Source organism: Maylandia zebra, linkage group LG12 (assembly GCF_041146795.1).
Source record: "Maylandia zebra isolate NMK-2024a linkage group LG12, Mzebra_GT3a, whole genome shotgun sequence".
In the NCBI taxonomy this organism is placed as follows: domain Eukaryota; kingdom Metazoa; phylum Chordata; class Actinopteri; order Cichliformes; family Cichlidae; genus Maylandia; species Maylandia zebra.
Genome location: NC_135178.1, coordinates 39,680,244 through 39,697,556, shown reverse-complemented (window position 1 = coordinate 39,697,556; position 17,313 = coordinate 39,680,244). Strand labels below are relative to the sequence as shown.

The 17,313-nt window shown below is 40.8% G+C and overlaps 1 protein-coding gene across 2 annotated transcripts; it reads right to left on the bottom strand.

The window, feature by feature from the left end:
- Positions 1-1,859: 1,859 nt before the first annotated feature.
- On the bottom strand, positions 1,860-14,094 carry LOC106675166 (uncharacterized). 2 transcript variants are annotated; one of them, XM_076891288.1, is made up of 6 exons: positions 14,059-14,094; positions 11,809-11,882; positions 10,605-10,652; positions 8,244-8,858; positions 3,679-4,839; positions 1,860-3,589 (listed from the first exon to the last, which is right to left on the bottom strand). In XM_076891288.1, the coding sequence occupies exons 2-6, from the start codon at positions 11,849-11,851 to the stop codon at positions 2,028-2,030; spliced, it is 3,429 nt and encodes a 1,142-aa protein (XP_076747403.1). In that variant the 5' UTR covers positions 11,852-11,882; positions 14,059-14,094; the 3' UTR covers positions 1,860-2,027. The 2 variants fall into 2 exon arrangements, with proteins under 2 accessions (XP_076747403.1, XP_076747404.1); XM_076891289.1 differs by lacking the exon at positions 14,059-14,094 and having other exon boundaries at positions 11,809-11,888.
- Between the last annotated feature and the right edge of the window lie 3,219 nt (positions 14,095-17,313).

The following is a 17,313-nucleotide window of genomic DNA, read 5'->3' as shown; positions in this document are numbered from 1 at the left end:
GTGTTTGATCATCTGATCATAGGGTTTCTCTGTATTGTTGTAGCGTCTTTTCGTTACCATATAAAGCCCCTTGAGGCGACTGTTGTTGTGATTTGGTGCTATATATATATATATATATATGTATATATATATATTAGGGGTGCAACGATATTCGTATCGATATTGAACCGTTCGATACAGTGCTTTCGGTTCGGTATGCATATGTATCGAACAATACAACATTTGTAATTTATTTTATCAATTTTCCTTCTGACGATGCTGTCTGTGTTGAGCGCTCAGTGAATCTGTGTTCGACTACTCCGCCTAGGCTGCACTGTCCAGCGCAGATCCACTGAGCGCTCCACACAGACAGCATAGTCAGAAGGAAGAGCGCAGGGCAAGCTAGCGAGACAGAAGTTAAGCTCTACTTGCAACAGGCAAATTGACCCTCATTCAGATCTGGCGTTTGGAATTATTTTGGTTTTCATGTGACGTATGACCCTGAAGGTAAGCGAGTCATGGACTAAAGTAAAACAGTATGTTGGATGTGCCATGCAATGCTCAATTACATTGGTGTGAACTAGTGTGTTAGCGCAGTTAGCTCGTTAACGTGTTGGCCGTCTAGCCCCATGCACGGGGCGATCGGCGGTAGCTCGTTAACGGAGATTTGCCGTGTTGTGGCGTTAAGGTCATTTCAACGAGATTAACCTGAAAGCACTAGTGGGAACACAACGAATATGACTGCACATTTACGCCGACATCATCCTAGTGCAAAGACAAGTGGAAGCAGACAAAAAAAAGCAAGCATGCTACTAACTTTAGCCGAGTCATTTAGACAGCTGTTAGCACATGATTCTCCTTATGCTGCTGAGAATATAGCCCAGAAGAAGCGGATAGTATAGCTTTTATTTTGGAAAGAGCCATTTCTCTGTAATAAACTCTCTTTTCCAAAGATGAGTGATTCCTCAATCAGATACAGGGCTTGCAATATCGCTAGCCCGACGTCCCGGAGCTAGCGATTTTTTTCAGTCGGGCTACCAAAATCTATCTCTTCCCTGCCCGTCGGGCTATTGTAGGAAAAATATATGTCAATGCTTTTGCATTCTTTCAGAAATGTAGCTGGGTAATTATGTCATTGGCATCGGTGAGCCACTGTCAATATGTGACATATTGAAGTCGCGTTTGAATTTGCGCTTGTTTTTTTGCTTTCACTTTGCAATCGCGCGAACTGTGTATAGAGAGCGACAGCACTGATCTGTGAGTGGTGATAATTTGCGCACCAATTCCTCTGACATCGTCTTATTAATCGTTAGCTTACTATGCAAACATGACAAGTGAAATCTCCCGCAGCTTAAACATGTGAGAGGTTGATCGCGCAGAGAATCGCTGAGCTTATGTGAGTGAGTGTGTAAAAGCATTTCAGTTCTGCTGAGCCAAATAAGACAGGTCAGGGTGAAGAAGTGACAGCCAAATAAAAGCTTACCACAAAACGGAGAAGTTATGACAAATCAGACTATAAGGCAAAAAGAAAGTGCAGCTTTATGGTTTCATGGACAAAAGAATTTCTGTGGCTGCAATATGATGAGCTAAATAACCAGGGCTGCACATAAGTGGTCCGCAGGTGCGCATTCGCTGTCAAAATAAAAAACGCGCACAAGGGTTAGGGTTAAATTTAAAAACTGTACTTTTGAGTTAAAATATATATTTATAATTTTAATAAATGACAAATTAAAAATGCATGAACATTTTTTTTGTATCGAAAAAATTTCGAACCGTGACACCAAAGTATCGAACCGAACCGAACCGTGAATTTTGTGTATCGTTGCACCCCTAATATATATATATATATATATATGTATATATATATATATATATATATATATATATATAAAACTGAACTGAACTATTTGAGATGATATCCAATCAGCAGCTTCTTCTGTGGTCGTGATGAACAAGCATGTGTAAAACATGCAGAACAACAAGTCTGCACATGTTGTTTGTTTCTGTCCTCTAACAGTTAAAGAGCAGCTGTAAAAGTGGATTTCTCTTTATAAAATGCTGCAGGTCGACGCGTCCTTGATCTCTTCATTCAAAATTTCTTGCATTAACTTATTTAGTTGTTCTTCATGTTCTTCCTGGAGGTTTTCTTTCCCCTCTTCATTTGTCACAGATCTCATTTCTTTTTCATGTTTTTGCATTAAATTCTTGATCCTATTCGAATAGTCAGTCTTTTTGGTCACACGTCTCACTAAGTCGTACATTTCCTTCTTATGTTCTTCCTTCTGAGCTGCTAAATCATCCACGTGTTTCTTCTGGGCTTGGTTGAACTCTTCAGCTTTCTTTCTGGCTTCCTGTTCATGTTTCTTCTTTAGATCATCCAGAGTTTTCTTATGAATTTCCTCCAGTTCTTTTATTTCCTCTTCTCTTCTTCTTTGATCCTCTTCTTTATTGGTTTTTTCACATTCCAGCTTTTCGTTATAATCGTGCTGGAGTTTTTCCATTTTTTCTTTCTCTTCCTCTCGTCTTTTGTCTTCGTCTTGTCGTTGTTTGTCCCACCATTCCTTCTGTTCTTTCTCCCACTCCTCTTGTTTTCTTCTCATCTCTTCTCTGGCTTCTTCCAGTTTTCTGTCCACATTTTCTTTTGCCTCTTTTTCTGACTGAATTTGTTTGTCCAGCTTTTCAAGTTCTGTTTCAAACTCTTGTCGGCGTCTTTCTTCTTCAGCTTCCTTTTCCCTTTTCTCCTTTTCCCTGATTTCCTGTTCCTGCTTTCTCTTCTCTTCTTCTTCTCTAATTTTATTTCTCATTTTTTCGAGTTCTTTTCCTCTCTGTATTCTCTCCTTTTCTCTTTCTTCATCCATTCTTTTCTTCATAGCCTCCATTTCTTCCTTATGTTTTCTTTCAAATTCTGCCTTTTGTTCCTGAATCTCTTCTTCCTTCTTCTTTAAAATCTTCTGCATTTCCTTCCTTATCGCAGTTTCAGCCTCTTGCAGCATCTCGTTGGTGTAGAAGCTTCCTCCATTGTCCTTCACCATGGTGTCAATCTTTGCTATCAGCTCACTGACTTGTGTGCGGTTTTGTTTGTCAGAGTTATTGAACACATGGTATCTTCCTCCACAGTCAGAGATCAGCTTCTTAAAGGAACTGTGACATTTCTTCTTGATGTAATCATCAACAGACTCTCCCTGACGCTCCAGATCGTCTCCTCTGGTTAAAAGAACGATGGTGAACTTTTCTGAATTCTTCCCAAAGAATTTCTTGATGAGTTTCAGTGTCTCCTTCTCCTCTGCTGTGAATCTGCCGACCTCTACCACCAGCAGGAAGACATGTGGTCCTGGAGCCAGGAGACTGACACATTTCACCAGCTCCTCTTGAATTTCTTCATTGGACAAACTTGTGTCAAACAGACCGGGAGTGTCGACCACAACAACAGGACGACCGTTCACCTCACTATTTGCTTTCTGACAGCATTGTGTGACCGACATTTGACTTGATTCAGCTTCAAACTCGTCTCTTCCTAAAATGGTGTTTCCTGTAGAGCTCTTTCCACAGCCAGTCTTCCCAATCAGCACAATCCTGAGACAGTCTGAGTCCTGTTCTCCACCTTCACCACCTAAAACATGAAAACAAGAACAAGTTAACACTTGTATACTGGATTAAAACTCTGGGTCATTGGAAAATATCACAATCTAAACTACTTACCAGTGACAAGCTTTAAGACTTTCGCCATTTGTGCGTGTAAAAATGTTGCAGTTGTATAACAGCACAGTTGTCCTGCAGGCTGACTAATTTTGTCCACAATCTCAAACATCTCTGGGATCTGCTGTTTGTTCTTGATGTTGAGAACAACTGATCTTCCTCCACAGCTCTGAAGAAGCTTCTGGATGTTCTTATTTTCCTTTAAAAAGTTACCAACAGCTGGATCTGTAGGATCTGAGTCCACAGTGAACAGAATCATGGTGAAGTCATTGACTTGAGAGCCGAATGCATCCTGGATGGTCTCTAACTCTCTCTTGTCTTCATCAGTGAGGGGAGCCACAGGTAGGACCAGGATGAAGGCATGGACACCCTCAGGATCACAGAGGGAGATACACTTGAATGATTCCTCCATCACTGCCTCCTGAGGTTTTCCATACAAGGCAGGCAGCTCCACCAGGGAAACCGAACGACCACACACCTCTCCCTGATGTTTAACACACTCTGATGAGTTGGAGGCTGAATGAAGCTCAGTCTGACCTAAAATGGCCTTGGCTGCTGACGTCTTCCCTGCTCCTCTCCTCCCACACAGAACCAGGTTCACACTGGACTTCAGATTGGGTTTAGCCTCTTCTTTTAGCATTAGATATTTCCCCCAGTTTTCACTCACTATCTCATTCATTTCTTCCATCAACTCTGAATAATCTGTAGCAGAACAATTTTTTTCAAACCAGTTCTGCCTTTGGTTGCAGTCTTCAATGAGTTTTTCCACTGAGTTATTGCCTTTCTCCTCTTTCTGTGTTATAATGACCATTGAGTGTTTAAGGGCATCTTGACCAAACAAGCTCAGGACCAAATTCAGAGTTTTTCTGTCCTCTTCGGTGAAATCAGAAGGTTTGACTAACAGCAGCAGAACATTTGGTCCAGGAGGACAGAGACTCACACAGCTCTTCATCACTTCGAACAGAGTTTTCACAGACAGACTGAAGATGTCGGGGGTTTTGACTACTGTTAGCGGTTTCCCTTTCCACTCTCCAGAGGCAGCGCGACATTGCTTTCCTCCAAGGACTTTAGGCATATTAAACTCTTTCTTTCTAATGATGATCTTTTCGAGGGATGATTTTTTGTTCTCACTTTTTCCAAAAAGCATTATCCTGAGTTCATGTGCTGAAAAACAAAGATAAAACTTGTAAATTACCTTTAAAATTGTGACACACAGACTTTTGTCACCACAGTTTTACTACATTCTGTTACAGGGTTTGAAACATTAATAAGATCACCTGATTGGTTAAATACCACCACCATTTACTTATTTTTCCTAAAGCAGTTAGCTGATGATTGCTCACGATAACAAGAAAACTGCAGATGCACTCTCTATTCACAGCGCACAACCAGTATCACCTTTTAATATCATCTGCCCCTCTGTGAATCGCTGCCTTATCGTGGTGGAGGGGCTTGTGTGTTTCAGGGATCCCAGGTGCTATGCTGTTGGGGGGCTTTTGCCACCTGGTTGTGTGTCCCATTACAAGTTGGCCCTGAGTGAGGGACCAGACACTAAGCCATTTAGAAGACCCTTATAAGACCCTTACCAGACCAAGGGAACAGTTTACCCTGTCAGGCATCCGGTTACCTGGGCACCATTTTGGAGCTAGGACATGGGAGGTGACCCGAGGGAGAGCATCTGGTGACTTGCCTTAGCCCATGGGGCCTGGCCGGGTGCAACCTGAAGAAGGAACATAGGCCCATCCTCCTTTAGGCAACCCACCTTAAGACGCCATAGAGGTCGGGTGCAATGTGTGTACTAAGAACGGAGACACTGGCAGACTGATCCCTGCTACAGAGACTGGTGTCTTGGACATGGACTCTCACCTCTCTGGTGGGGAAGGAGCCTGAGCTAGTGCATGAGGCCTGGGAATGCTTTGGTATTCCACCGGATAAGCTAGAGGAGTTGTCTAGAAAGAGCAAGGTGTGAGGTTCTCTGCTTAGGCTGCTGCCTCCAGAAACCAGAGTCTGGGGACAACAGGGACAAAGTCATCCCTCACCGTAGGTGAGGACACAGAGGCAGTTATACAACTCGTTGGTGGCAGAGCTCCTGGGGTGGATGAGGTTTCCCCTGAGTTCCTGAAGGCTCTGGATGTTGTAGGGCTGTCTTGGTTCACACACCTCTACAGGATCTCATTGAGAGCCTTTAGATTGGTAAGCCAGGGTGGGGGTTCTTATCCTCAACAAGGTGGACATAAGGGGGTGCTCCAACTTGGCTTGCAAAAGTATTCGACCCCCTTGAACTTTTCCACATTTGGTCACATTACAGCCACAAACATGAATCAGTTTTATTGGAATTCCAGGTGAAAGACCAACACAAAGTGGTGCACACGTGAGAAGTGGAACGAAAATCAGACATGATTCCAAACATTTGTTACAAATAAATAACTGCAAAGTGGGGTGTGCGTAATTATTCAGCCCCTTTGGTCTGAGTGCAGTCAGTTGCACATAGACATTGCCTGATGAGTGCTAATGACTAAACAGAGTGCACCTGTGTGTAATCTAATGTCAGTACAGATACAACTGCTCTGTGACGGCCTCAGAGGTTGTCTAAGAGAATATTGGGAGCAACAACACCATGAAGTCCAAAGAACACAGCAGACAGGTCAGGGATAAAGTTATTGAGAAATTTAAAGCAGGCTTAGGCTACAAAAAGATTTCCCAAGCCTTGAACATCCCACAGAGCGCTGTTCAAGCCATCATTCAGAAATGGAAGGAGTATGGCACAACTGTAAACCTACCAAGACAAGGACGTCCACATAAACTCACAGGCCGAACAAGGAGAGCGCTGATCAGAAATGCAACGTGGAATTCCAATAAAATTGATTCATGTTTGTGGCTGTAATGTGACAAAATGTGGGAAAGTTCAAGGGGGTCGAATACTTTTGCAAGCCACTGTATATGGGGATCACATTCCTCAACCTCTCCAGGAAAGTCTATTCCAGGATGATGGAAAGGAAGGTCCATGCTTTAGTCAAAACTCGGACACAGAAGGAACAATGTGGTTGTAGTCCCAATCATGGAACACTGGACCAGCTCTTAACCTCGCAGAGATATCTGAGGGTGCATGGAAGTTTGCCCTACTCGTCTACATGCGTTTAGTGGACTTGGAGAACGCATTTGACCGTGTCCCTCAGAGTATTCTGTGAGAAGTTCTTCAGGGGTATGGAGTGTTTTGCCTGTTGCAGCAAGCCATTTGATTCTTCTACAACCATTGCTAGAGCTGGGTCCACACTGCTGGCAACAAGTCAGACTCCTGGTGGGTGTTGGACTCCAGCAGGACTGCCCTTTGTCACCAATCCAGTTCATTATTTTTATGGACAGAATTTCTAGGTGCAGTCCAGTGGTGGAAGGCACAAATTCGTCTCTGCTTATTTTTTCAGATTATGTGTTTCTCATCAGTTTGGCTCATCAGGTGGTTTCCTCCAGCTCGCATTGCAACAGTTCACAGCCAAGTGTGACGTGGCGAGAATGAGAATCAGCACCTCTAAATCAAAGGCCATGGTCCACAGTTGGAAGAGGTTCTCCACCTTCTATCAAACTGGAATCGTTCAAACCTGAACTGAAGTTGGAAAGTTCACAGCTAGACGCAGATGATCTCACCTCTCCATAATCCATGACTTTCTAAAATAGTTTCCTAGAACTGTTATCAAGCTAAACACCTTTCTTACCAACAGTACCTTAGGCTACGTCCACATGTACACGGGTATTTTTGAAAATACGGTATTTTCTATGCATTTGGGCCTTTCATCTACACATTAACAGCATTCTGGGTCACTGACAGCTGAGATTTTAAAAAACTCCTGCCAGGGTGGAGATTTTCAATTTACTCACGCAACATCAAAGGTGTGCGCCGTTTTTGACGTCACGCTGTGCGCCACGTTATTGTTTACATGAGATGAATTTCAATAATGGCGGATAAAGACAAAATACTGTCTATCTGCTGTTAATCTTACTATCTGCAGTTTTCACAGGCTTACATACACAGTTACTGTCCCTCCGTTAAGAAAGACAGAGTGAACTTCGGACGTGGTTTCTACATTCAACACAGACGTTGTCACAACCCAAATCCCGACGTCCGTTTGGAATAAATGTAATATTTTTTCAGTTACATTTCTGTATGCTCTATGCATGTGGTTCATTCCCAACGTGTGAGTCTACACAACAGCCAAAATACTGTCTTTAGTTATTAACATTTGAAATAATGAAAGCACTTGAAAAATAACACAAAATTAGCTGCCTTTCAGAAAAACAAAAACTTTTCAGAAGTACTGAAGGTTTTGTCAGGATACAAAGGCCTGTTTACTCTTTCTGTCCCAGGCTTCTATACTTCCGATTGGCCAACATTTCATTTTTAGCGTTTACATGTGGACGGGATTATATTTAAGAGTTGGATCATTTAAAAAAAAAGTCATCTCCAGGATTTCTTTCAGAAAGGTAGTGAGCCAGCAGTTGTCACGAGTTTCCAGACAGTTTTACAAACCTGACCATCACATTATACTGTACAGAAAACACAGTTTTAGACTCACCGCCCCTAATAGGATCCACGTTGGCAGGGACTTTTTCTTCCTCATCTTGACTGGGTGAAACAGATGTTTCCTCACTGGAAACTTCCTCCCTCATGCTCTTCTTCACCACTGTATCTATGGCTGCTAACAGCTGCTCTTGTTCCAGGTTCTTCTGCCACAACAATTTTTCTCTACATTTCTTGATAATCTCTCCTAACTGTGGATGCTGCTGATACTTTTCAATGGAACTTGAACTCTTGTCTTTGGGCATTATCAGAGCCAGTGAACGATCAAATGATGGATCACCAAAGAGTTCAAGGACTCTTTGTAGCCTCTGTCTGTGATCCTCAGTGAAGTCTGCAGGCTGGAGGACCAGCAGAAACACATGAGGTCCAGGAGCAGAGAGTCTCACACAGTCCTCAACTTGTTTCGTCAGATCTTCTGGGGAGATTTTAGTTGACAGCAGATCTGGAGTGTTGATGAGATCGATTTCTTTCCCCTTCAGCTCCCTTTTGACTCTCAGACAGAGGTCTGCTTTATCCTCAGAGCTGAACACAGTCACTCCCAGTATGAAGTTGCCCACTGAGCTCCTCTTAGACCAGCTGTTCCCCAGCAGAACGACCCTGAGCTCAGACACTGAAAAATAAGTTCAGTTACTGAAACACTGAGTTTATTTTAAACACACGTTTTTAAATTATTCATTGATTTTTTTGTAGAAACTATAATATTCATGTCTCATTCTGTGATGTTTTAACCACATTTTCTTCTCCTTTTGTAAAAGAAATGAAATGATTATGCTCTTCAGTCTAAAACAGTTTAAACATGTAGGAGACGAAAGTTAGCCTGTTAATGTCTAATATTTTATCCACGTTGTAAGATGTACATATTGGTAATAATTTAGATTCCAATGGTTATAGATAAGGAAACACTTAAATAAATGGGGAAATTCATTTTACTTTGAAATCACATTTTAGCATCATTTTCATGGTTATTTAGTGTTTTTCTACTTTTTTAGTTGCTGTTGCTTTAATCCGCTGTAATAACGCCCATGCTGGGCAGTCGGACCTCTGCACTGTGGAGGCTGTAACCAGTGTTGGGGAGTAACGGAACACATGTACCGCCGTTACGTATTTAAAATACAAAATATGAGTAACTGTATTCCGTTACAGTTACCGTTTAAAAAGGTGGTATTCAGAATACAGTTACTTTGTTGAAATAAATGGATTACACTGCGGTATTTTCCTGTGTCATGAGGCTCTGTCCTCTCTATATTTGGTAATATTTTTGGTGAGTGCGAGGGAGGGAGAAAAAGGAAAAGTACAACTTGTCATGGAGCAGAAACGGGAGCTGGAAGCATGTAAATATAATAACAACCACTGCAGCCTGACGAGCCCAGCTGTAAGTAAGCTGTTAAGACTCGACTGTACGCTGTGTTCCTGTTTTCTCTGAAACAATAAGTCCTGTTGCAGCAGCCTTTCAACGCCTCTCTCTGTCTCTGCTAGCAAACAACCCAGACAACAAAGTAAAGCTAGTTTTCAGCTACGAGCCCGACACGAACCCGACGTATCAGCCAGAGGTCCCTTTGCTACGGTTCGGAGCCGCGGACCTGTTTTATATACGCGAGGAATAGTTTTCTATACGAGATCGCTGCAAAACGTGCAGCCTTACCTAATGTCCACCTACTGTTACTCATTTATATTAAGATTTAAACATGTAGCTGGTGTTGGTGTGGAGAGTAACCTGCAGTAATAGTAATGAATCACACAGCAATAGTACATTCATTATCATGCTTTTTACAAAGTAATCCAAAGTATTCAGAATACGTTAGGAAATACATTTTGGGACATGTAATCTGTAATCTGTAATCTGTAGTGGAATACGTTTTAAAAGTAACCTTCCCAACACTGACTGTGACTCGCTGTGGAGTCAAACAGTTTAAATAATTTTGTCGTGCAGCGTACAGCGACATTCATGTGAGTTCAGGTTTGTGGAAATTAATATTTGTGCGTTTGTTTTCAGCTACAAAGCAACTTTTGTGGATTATTTCAACTGCACAAGGACACATGTACGGCTTCACTACCAGCTGGTGATTTCCACGGTCACTGAACATTTTTACTCAATTTCTTCAAAAATATTAACAGTATGAACAAAACAGAAATATACTTATACATATTTAATCAATTTAATTTCCCATTCAATGCATTAAAGATTTTGACCTGTAACTACTGGACTCATAAATAAGCAGGAAATCAGGCTGCAGGATTTAATAGATGCTTCGTTCTCTCTTTAAATAAGAAAGCTCCTGGCAGAACATTTCATTCCTCTAATCCACCAGCTTCTCTTATTTTATTCATGATATGAAATGTTGTTAGTTTGACTTACAGTCCTCAGACTCTGAGCTGCTGTGTTCTGGTTTGTTAAAATCATCATCTGCAAAAATACAGAAACATGAATCAGTGTGCTCCAATTTACAATTTCAGGCTGAAAACACGAGAATCTACAAATGCTACGGGAATAAAGTTTTTAAAAAAATTTCAGTTTAGCAAAAGTAAGTTTAGTTTGTTAACTGCTCTGGCATCACCTTTACACAGACAGTTTCAACACATACGGATCAATATTTAATCCAAGCTGTCAGAGCTCACAGCTCACATCAGTACAAAATGAAAATGATCAAAATTAAATCATCAATCATCATAATTCAATTAGCTCATTAAATGTTATTTCCTCCTAAAATCATTTATGTTCAGCGAAGATAAGTAAATAAACACTCTGTGTGTGTGTGTGTGTGTGTGTGTGTGTGTGTGTGTGTGTGTGTGTGTGTGTGTGTGTGTACATAATCATTGCTTGGGCATCAGTGAAAGCTCAGACTTTACAGTTCTTACACCGAAGCTGCTGCTTAGCAGGTTTTTCAGTCCCTGACTGCAGTTCAATGTGAGTTTGAGAAACTTTATGGACGTCACATTAGTGCATTAGTGTAACACATAACACAACTTGTGCAATCCATAGCAAGTTTCTTGAAACGCCTCCTTGAGCAGGCGTTCATGCAAAGCCAACGAAGGTTCATCAAAGGGCTGCACTCTAACTCAGCATCACAGCTCGACTCAGCGGCTGCTTCAGAGAGGATAAAGCTCTGCCTGTACCAGCTTCAGGTTATTCAGAAATTTAAAGCAGCAAATTATAATGCTGAGTGTAAATGTGTGAATCACTCCTGCAACCTCCGTCCTGGAAAAGTTCAGTGACGAGTCTCTTCTCTCTGGTTGAAGCTGGTGGTTTAGTGTGCAGAGTCTCAAGTTTCATTTGGAGCTGATTTATGTGCTGAACATAAATGTTTTTTATGTTTGTTTTTAAGAGAAAACTAATTCAACAAAAAGTGGAAAAAAAACTCATCATATTTCTTTTTCTGTTTACAAAACAGAGAATTATTATTATTATCATGATGTGGGTTTTTTTTTTCTTCCAACAGGTGAACAGGTGTGTTGCATGGTCAGAATCACAGTAAGTTACCAAAGGCCAACAGTGCCAACCATTTTTCACACTCCTGTCAGTATAAAGAATGAATCTGATCTCAGCAGGCTGCAGGTCTCACCTGCAGTCTGTCTGGACTCACCAGGTGCTGCTGCTGCCATCATGTCACTGCTGAAAGTCCACCGACTGACTGACCTGAGAGAGGAAAAGATGCTTTTAAGCTCTCTTGTGCTAAACTTGCTTATACAGACACATGCAGTATCATACAGTAAGTCTCTGGATGAGCAGTGAATACTAAATACTTTACACTGTGTCCCCAGAACTCCAGAAAAACAATGGTCTGCACAGCTCAGATGCCAGAAACACAGTAAGCTGTTGTGCATCAATTATTGAATTATTATTTTGTAACTTTGATGTGTTTCTCTGGTCTGTTGTTCAGAATGATGCAGACAGACAGCAGCTACGTCAAATCTCCAAGCAAAGCCTTACAGTCCACATAAAGACCTTGAAAAGCTCATCCATGCCTTCATTACTTCGAGACTAGACTATTGCAATTCTCTGTACGTGGACCTCCAATTCTCTCTCCTCCAGCGTTTAGTTCAAAATGCCTCTTAACTGGCACCAGAGGGCATGATGACATCACTACTGTTCTAGCCAAGCTACACTGGCATGTCCGATGTCCGCATGTCAGATTCCAGTCAATCGTTTAAATCACGCTTAAAAACTCACCTGTTCCATTTGAAGCAAGTTAGTTTGGACTTCCTCCCGGTCTGCAGTTGTGCTGTGTAACTGTAACTGTAACTGTAACTGGTTTTAATTGTTTTTAACTGTTTTTGTTGCTTTTGTTGTTTCTGTTTTGCTACCTTGTGTGAAGCACTTTGATGGACACTGTCCTTTTTAAATGTGCTATAGAAATAAAATATTGATTGAGTTAGCAAACTAAAGTTTTTCTTCACAAGCACTGAAAACATTCATGCCAAGCTTCTAAGCAGTCATCGTGTGTTATACGTTTCCTGTCATTTGTTTCATTCTTGAGTATCTGAACTTTTCTTCTGCTTTTCTTTGTGTGAACATGAACAAGAATATTGATGTGAGTAGTTTCACAGTCTGTTAAAACGATGAACTAAAACGACCTGGTCCAAAACTTTAGAGGTGGAAAAACTACATATCAGAAATCACTGAAAGTGAAGAGAGATGTGGAAGTGCAGCAAGACAGCAAGAGCAAAGTAACTCTGACGTGGACGATCTGTTTTTGGACAAACGAGGTTTAAAAGATAAATGTTTGTGTTTTAAGTGGATTCAGAAGGTTAGTAACACCATTTAGAGAGGACTCAGCCTCAGAATTATCACGAAAATTGATTTTATGAGCTAAAAATGAAAAGTCGACTGACTCAAACACGTGTTAAAAACATGTTAATACTAAACAATATTGGCGTTTTCTTAAAAATAAAAAGTGGACAGCATTATTTTAGCTCACTGAAACACTCTTCTGGACTCAAACTAAGACCCTTGTTAATGTCACAGATTACAGTACCAGCGTACATGTAACATGTAACATGTAACATGTCAATTTAAGGATCTTTTCATAGGAAAGAGATTCTTCATCCACTTCAAAAGTGCACTTCTTAGTTTGTTTTCATGTTGCCACTCATTAAGTCAGTCATTCCATAAAAATACATAAAATGTTCAAGGACAGTTTCAGGTTTAATAAACATTTGCAAGCAGAGCTGTTTATCTAAGCAGCAGAGGGAACCAATAAGGACAGCTGCAAAAACATCTGTACACTCAAAAACGGATTAGTATCCCTCACAAACATGAAGCAATAATTCTGAGTAAAATGCAGCTGAAATATGTAAAATCAAAGGTTTATTGATTTAATAAAATTATATTACTAAGGACAATAATCCTGGTATATACTGAATGTATATCAATCAACTACATTTCACCAGATTAAACATTTTATATTGTTCTTATGTAACAAATTTACAATGATTAATTACCCAAAGTCAGAGTTTTGAACATAAATATTATTTTTGAGTCTGTCCACATCTCTCAGCCAGTCAGGAAAAATGCAAATGAGGTGGAAAACCTGATTTAATTAAAATGAAGAAATGACCGAAACAAATTTCATGTCAAAAATGTTTTAGTTTAGCCAAAAAGGAGGAAGCGAAAGAGTCGCAGCAGAAACACTAAAAAAGGCAAATAACTTAGATTCTATGAGAATAAAGACGATGAAAATCTGACTGATCTGTTATAGTTTGAGTGATTGATTCCTTTTAACAGCAGGTGTGTGTGTGTGTGTGTGTGTGTGTGTGTGTGTGTGTGTGTGTGTGTGTGTGTGTGTGTGTGTGTGTGTGTGTGTGTGTGTTACCTGTTTGCCTCGATCCGACTTCACAGCTGAACACCTCTGCACGCTCTGAGACACAGCAGTGCTTCTTCTTCTGTGTGATTGTGTGTCTGATCACATGGTGTGCGTGCGGTGGGGGGGTAGTGATGGTGATCATGTTTTCTGTACTTTCACCAAAATAAAAATCTTTTTTGTTTGTATATGTTTGTAATCATTAATCATAAAAATAACTTATTTCAAAGAAGAATGATCCACACTTGAGACCTGATTTTAAAATATATTTGTACATTTACGTATTAAAGCAGGTAGCATTGCGCGAGTGTTTTCCTTTAAGAAATCAAATCATTATTTTTAAAGTGTACTCTGGTTTGACTCTCGTCGTCTTTTTCCAATATTTTATTTGTCCAAGTGTGACAAACGTCACAAATCACGATGTATTAAATGCTTTTCACAGCACATCCACCCTCTGGGTTTCAGGGGCAGCAGCAGTCTGATCACCGCCTCCTCTGAAGAACTCGCCTGACATTTGTGATGGAAAATCTCTGAATGATCATCAGCAAATCAAAGTTGTCCTTTTGTTATTTATTGAAAGCAAACAAATCAAAGTCACTGATATATATAAGTGCATCATATCAGACTCAACCAAGGCTGAAGCAGAAACAGTGCTACAGTACTTCTGTCACCCCCACATCTGGATACGTCTCACTTCCTCCTGTTGACAGATGACACACCGTATGTGGTGAACAGTCCGCTAACTTTTCACCAAATAATAGAAGTGGTTTCTTTCTTACCGTAATGTGCACCTACAACTTCCTGTTTACCACAGAACGCAACTACATCAAACCTAATAAAAAACAACATCACGGAGAAACTTTATTAATCGTGGAGGAAAATGTAGTTGTCATAAAATCATAAATACGACTCACAACAAAGCGAATTTATGAAATGAAGCATAGAAAGAGAAACATGTAGCCTCCACCTTCATCCCCAACACTCAGCAGGCTGAATCGTCTTAAAGGATCTTGACAAGTCAAAGATCAATTTACAAACTGTGGTGTTGGGTCAATGTTCTGAGCTTCTCAACTATCTTCTCACCTGACTGGCTGTGCTGGCTGGTCTGACTAACTGGGGGCGTGGTGGTATCTGGGGCTGTGATGCAGGGTGGCATGAAGGGGGATGGAGGTCAGAGTGATGGGGGTTTGCTGGAGGTGTCAGAGGAGCACAGATCGTGTGATTTGATGATGTTTGAGCAGGAGGAGGCGGAGTTAAACCTGTTGTTTTAACTCGTTTGTTCTTTGCACATCAGAGTTTCACCCCCACCTTCAGCGATTTTCTCTGCCCTCTCCTCACGTCCCTGTTATCTCTGCTCCAACTTCCTTCTATAGATCACGATCAAGTATCAAGTCTTTGTAAAACCAGGTTTTCTAAAACCTTCAAAAACTAAGAAAGCAGAGAAACTGCTCTGTAATTGAATACATTTTATTTCCATATTTGTAGATAATTTTTCTGTCTTATTTATATACTGTTATTTACTTATGGTCTATATTATTTTTATAAATATGCCTGTGTTTGAAGAACTGACTGCAGACTCTTATGTTATTTAACCATGTCATGTATTTCATTTTTATCAACTTCCTCTAATTAAAGGAGAACGATGGCCCGTGATTTATACCCTCCTTCCTTGTTCTTTGCACCCCCAGCTGGTCGCAGCAGATGCCCGCCCCTCTCACAGCCTGGTTCTGCCAGAGGTTTCCTCCTCCTAAAGGAGAGGTTTTCCTCCCCACTGTCACCAAGTGTTTGCTCAAATGTGATCATCTGATTCTTGGGTTTTCTCTTAGAGTATAAAGCACCGTGGGGTGACTGTTGCTGTGAATTGGAGCTTTATAAATTAAATTAATTGAATTTCTCTTTGGGAGCACAATGATTAAAAACAAAGGAAAAGCAGTGCACATCCCACTCTAAGTGCATCTTATCAAAGCCAGACTACTTCCTTCACACACCCATCCCACATGTGGCTATAGCTCACGTCCTCATGATCACAGCGTGCACCACACAACAGAAGTGGTTTCTTTCCTACAGTAATGTTTTCACCCACAGCTTCCTGTTTACCACAGGTATGAAATGTCACATGTTTTGTATACATGTTTAGTCTACAACACAATACAAAAGACATAAAACCTATTGTTTCTACTGTGCAGCAACAACAGTGCATAAACGTCTGTGAGCTGAGGAGAGCAGCAGCTCAACTTCTGGGAGAGGAATGTTTTCCCATCCTTGTCTAATGCAGTTTAGCATCATCCTGCTGAAACATGAAGGCCTTCCCTTAAAAATACTTTTTTAGATGGGAGCATATACTGCTCTAAAAGCTGTAGATACCTTTCAGTATTGACGGTGACTTTCCAGACGTGTACGCTGCCAATCCCATAGATGCTGATGTCCCCTCATACCATCAGAGATGCAGGCTTTGAAATGAGCGCTGATAAAACGCTCTGATCCTTGATTCTCTTTAGTCCAGAGAATGCAGTGTTCATGCTTTCCAACAAAAAATTAAAATCTAGATTAGTCTGAGCTCAGAACAGCTTCCACTTTGCCTCAAACCATTTTAAATGAGCTTTGGTCCAGGAAGGATAGTCATGTTCATATATGGCTTCCTCTTTGCATAATGGAGCTTTAACCTGCATGTTCAATTCACTTCACTTCAATTTTATTTATACTGCGCAAAATCACAAAAACAGTCGCCTCAAGGTGCTTTATATTGTAGACCCTACAATAATAAAACAAACACTGACAAAACCCAACAATCATATTACTGCCTATGAGCACTTTGGTGACAGTGGGAAGGAAAAACTCCCTTCTAACAGGAAGAAACCTCCAGCAGAACCAGGCTCAGGGAGGGGCGGGGCCATCTGCTGTGTTTGGTTGGGGTGAGAGAAGGAAGACAGGATAACAGGCAGTGTTGGGGAGTAATGGAATACATGTAACGTCGTTACGTATTTAAAATACAAAATATGAGTAACTGTTTTCCGTTACAGTTACCGTTTAAAAAGGTGGTATTCAGAATACAGTTACTTTGTTGAAATAAATGGATTACACAGCGGTACTTCCCTGTTTCATATGTTAGGCTATGCCCTCTCTATTTTTGGTAATTCCATGCTGGTGGAAACCCAAACAAAACACTCAATTAAGAGGTTCAAATGCCTGTGTCTCAATCTCGCGGGCCATGTCACCTCTATTTGCAGCCTGCATAATGACGTGAAGGAATATTTTTAATAATTATTA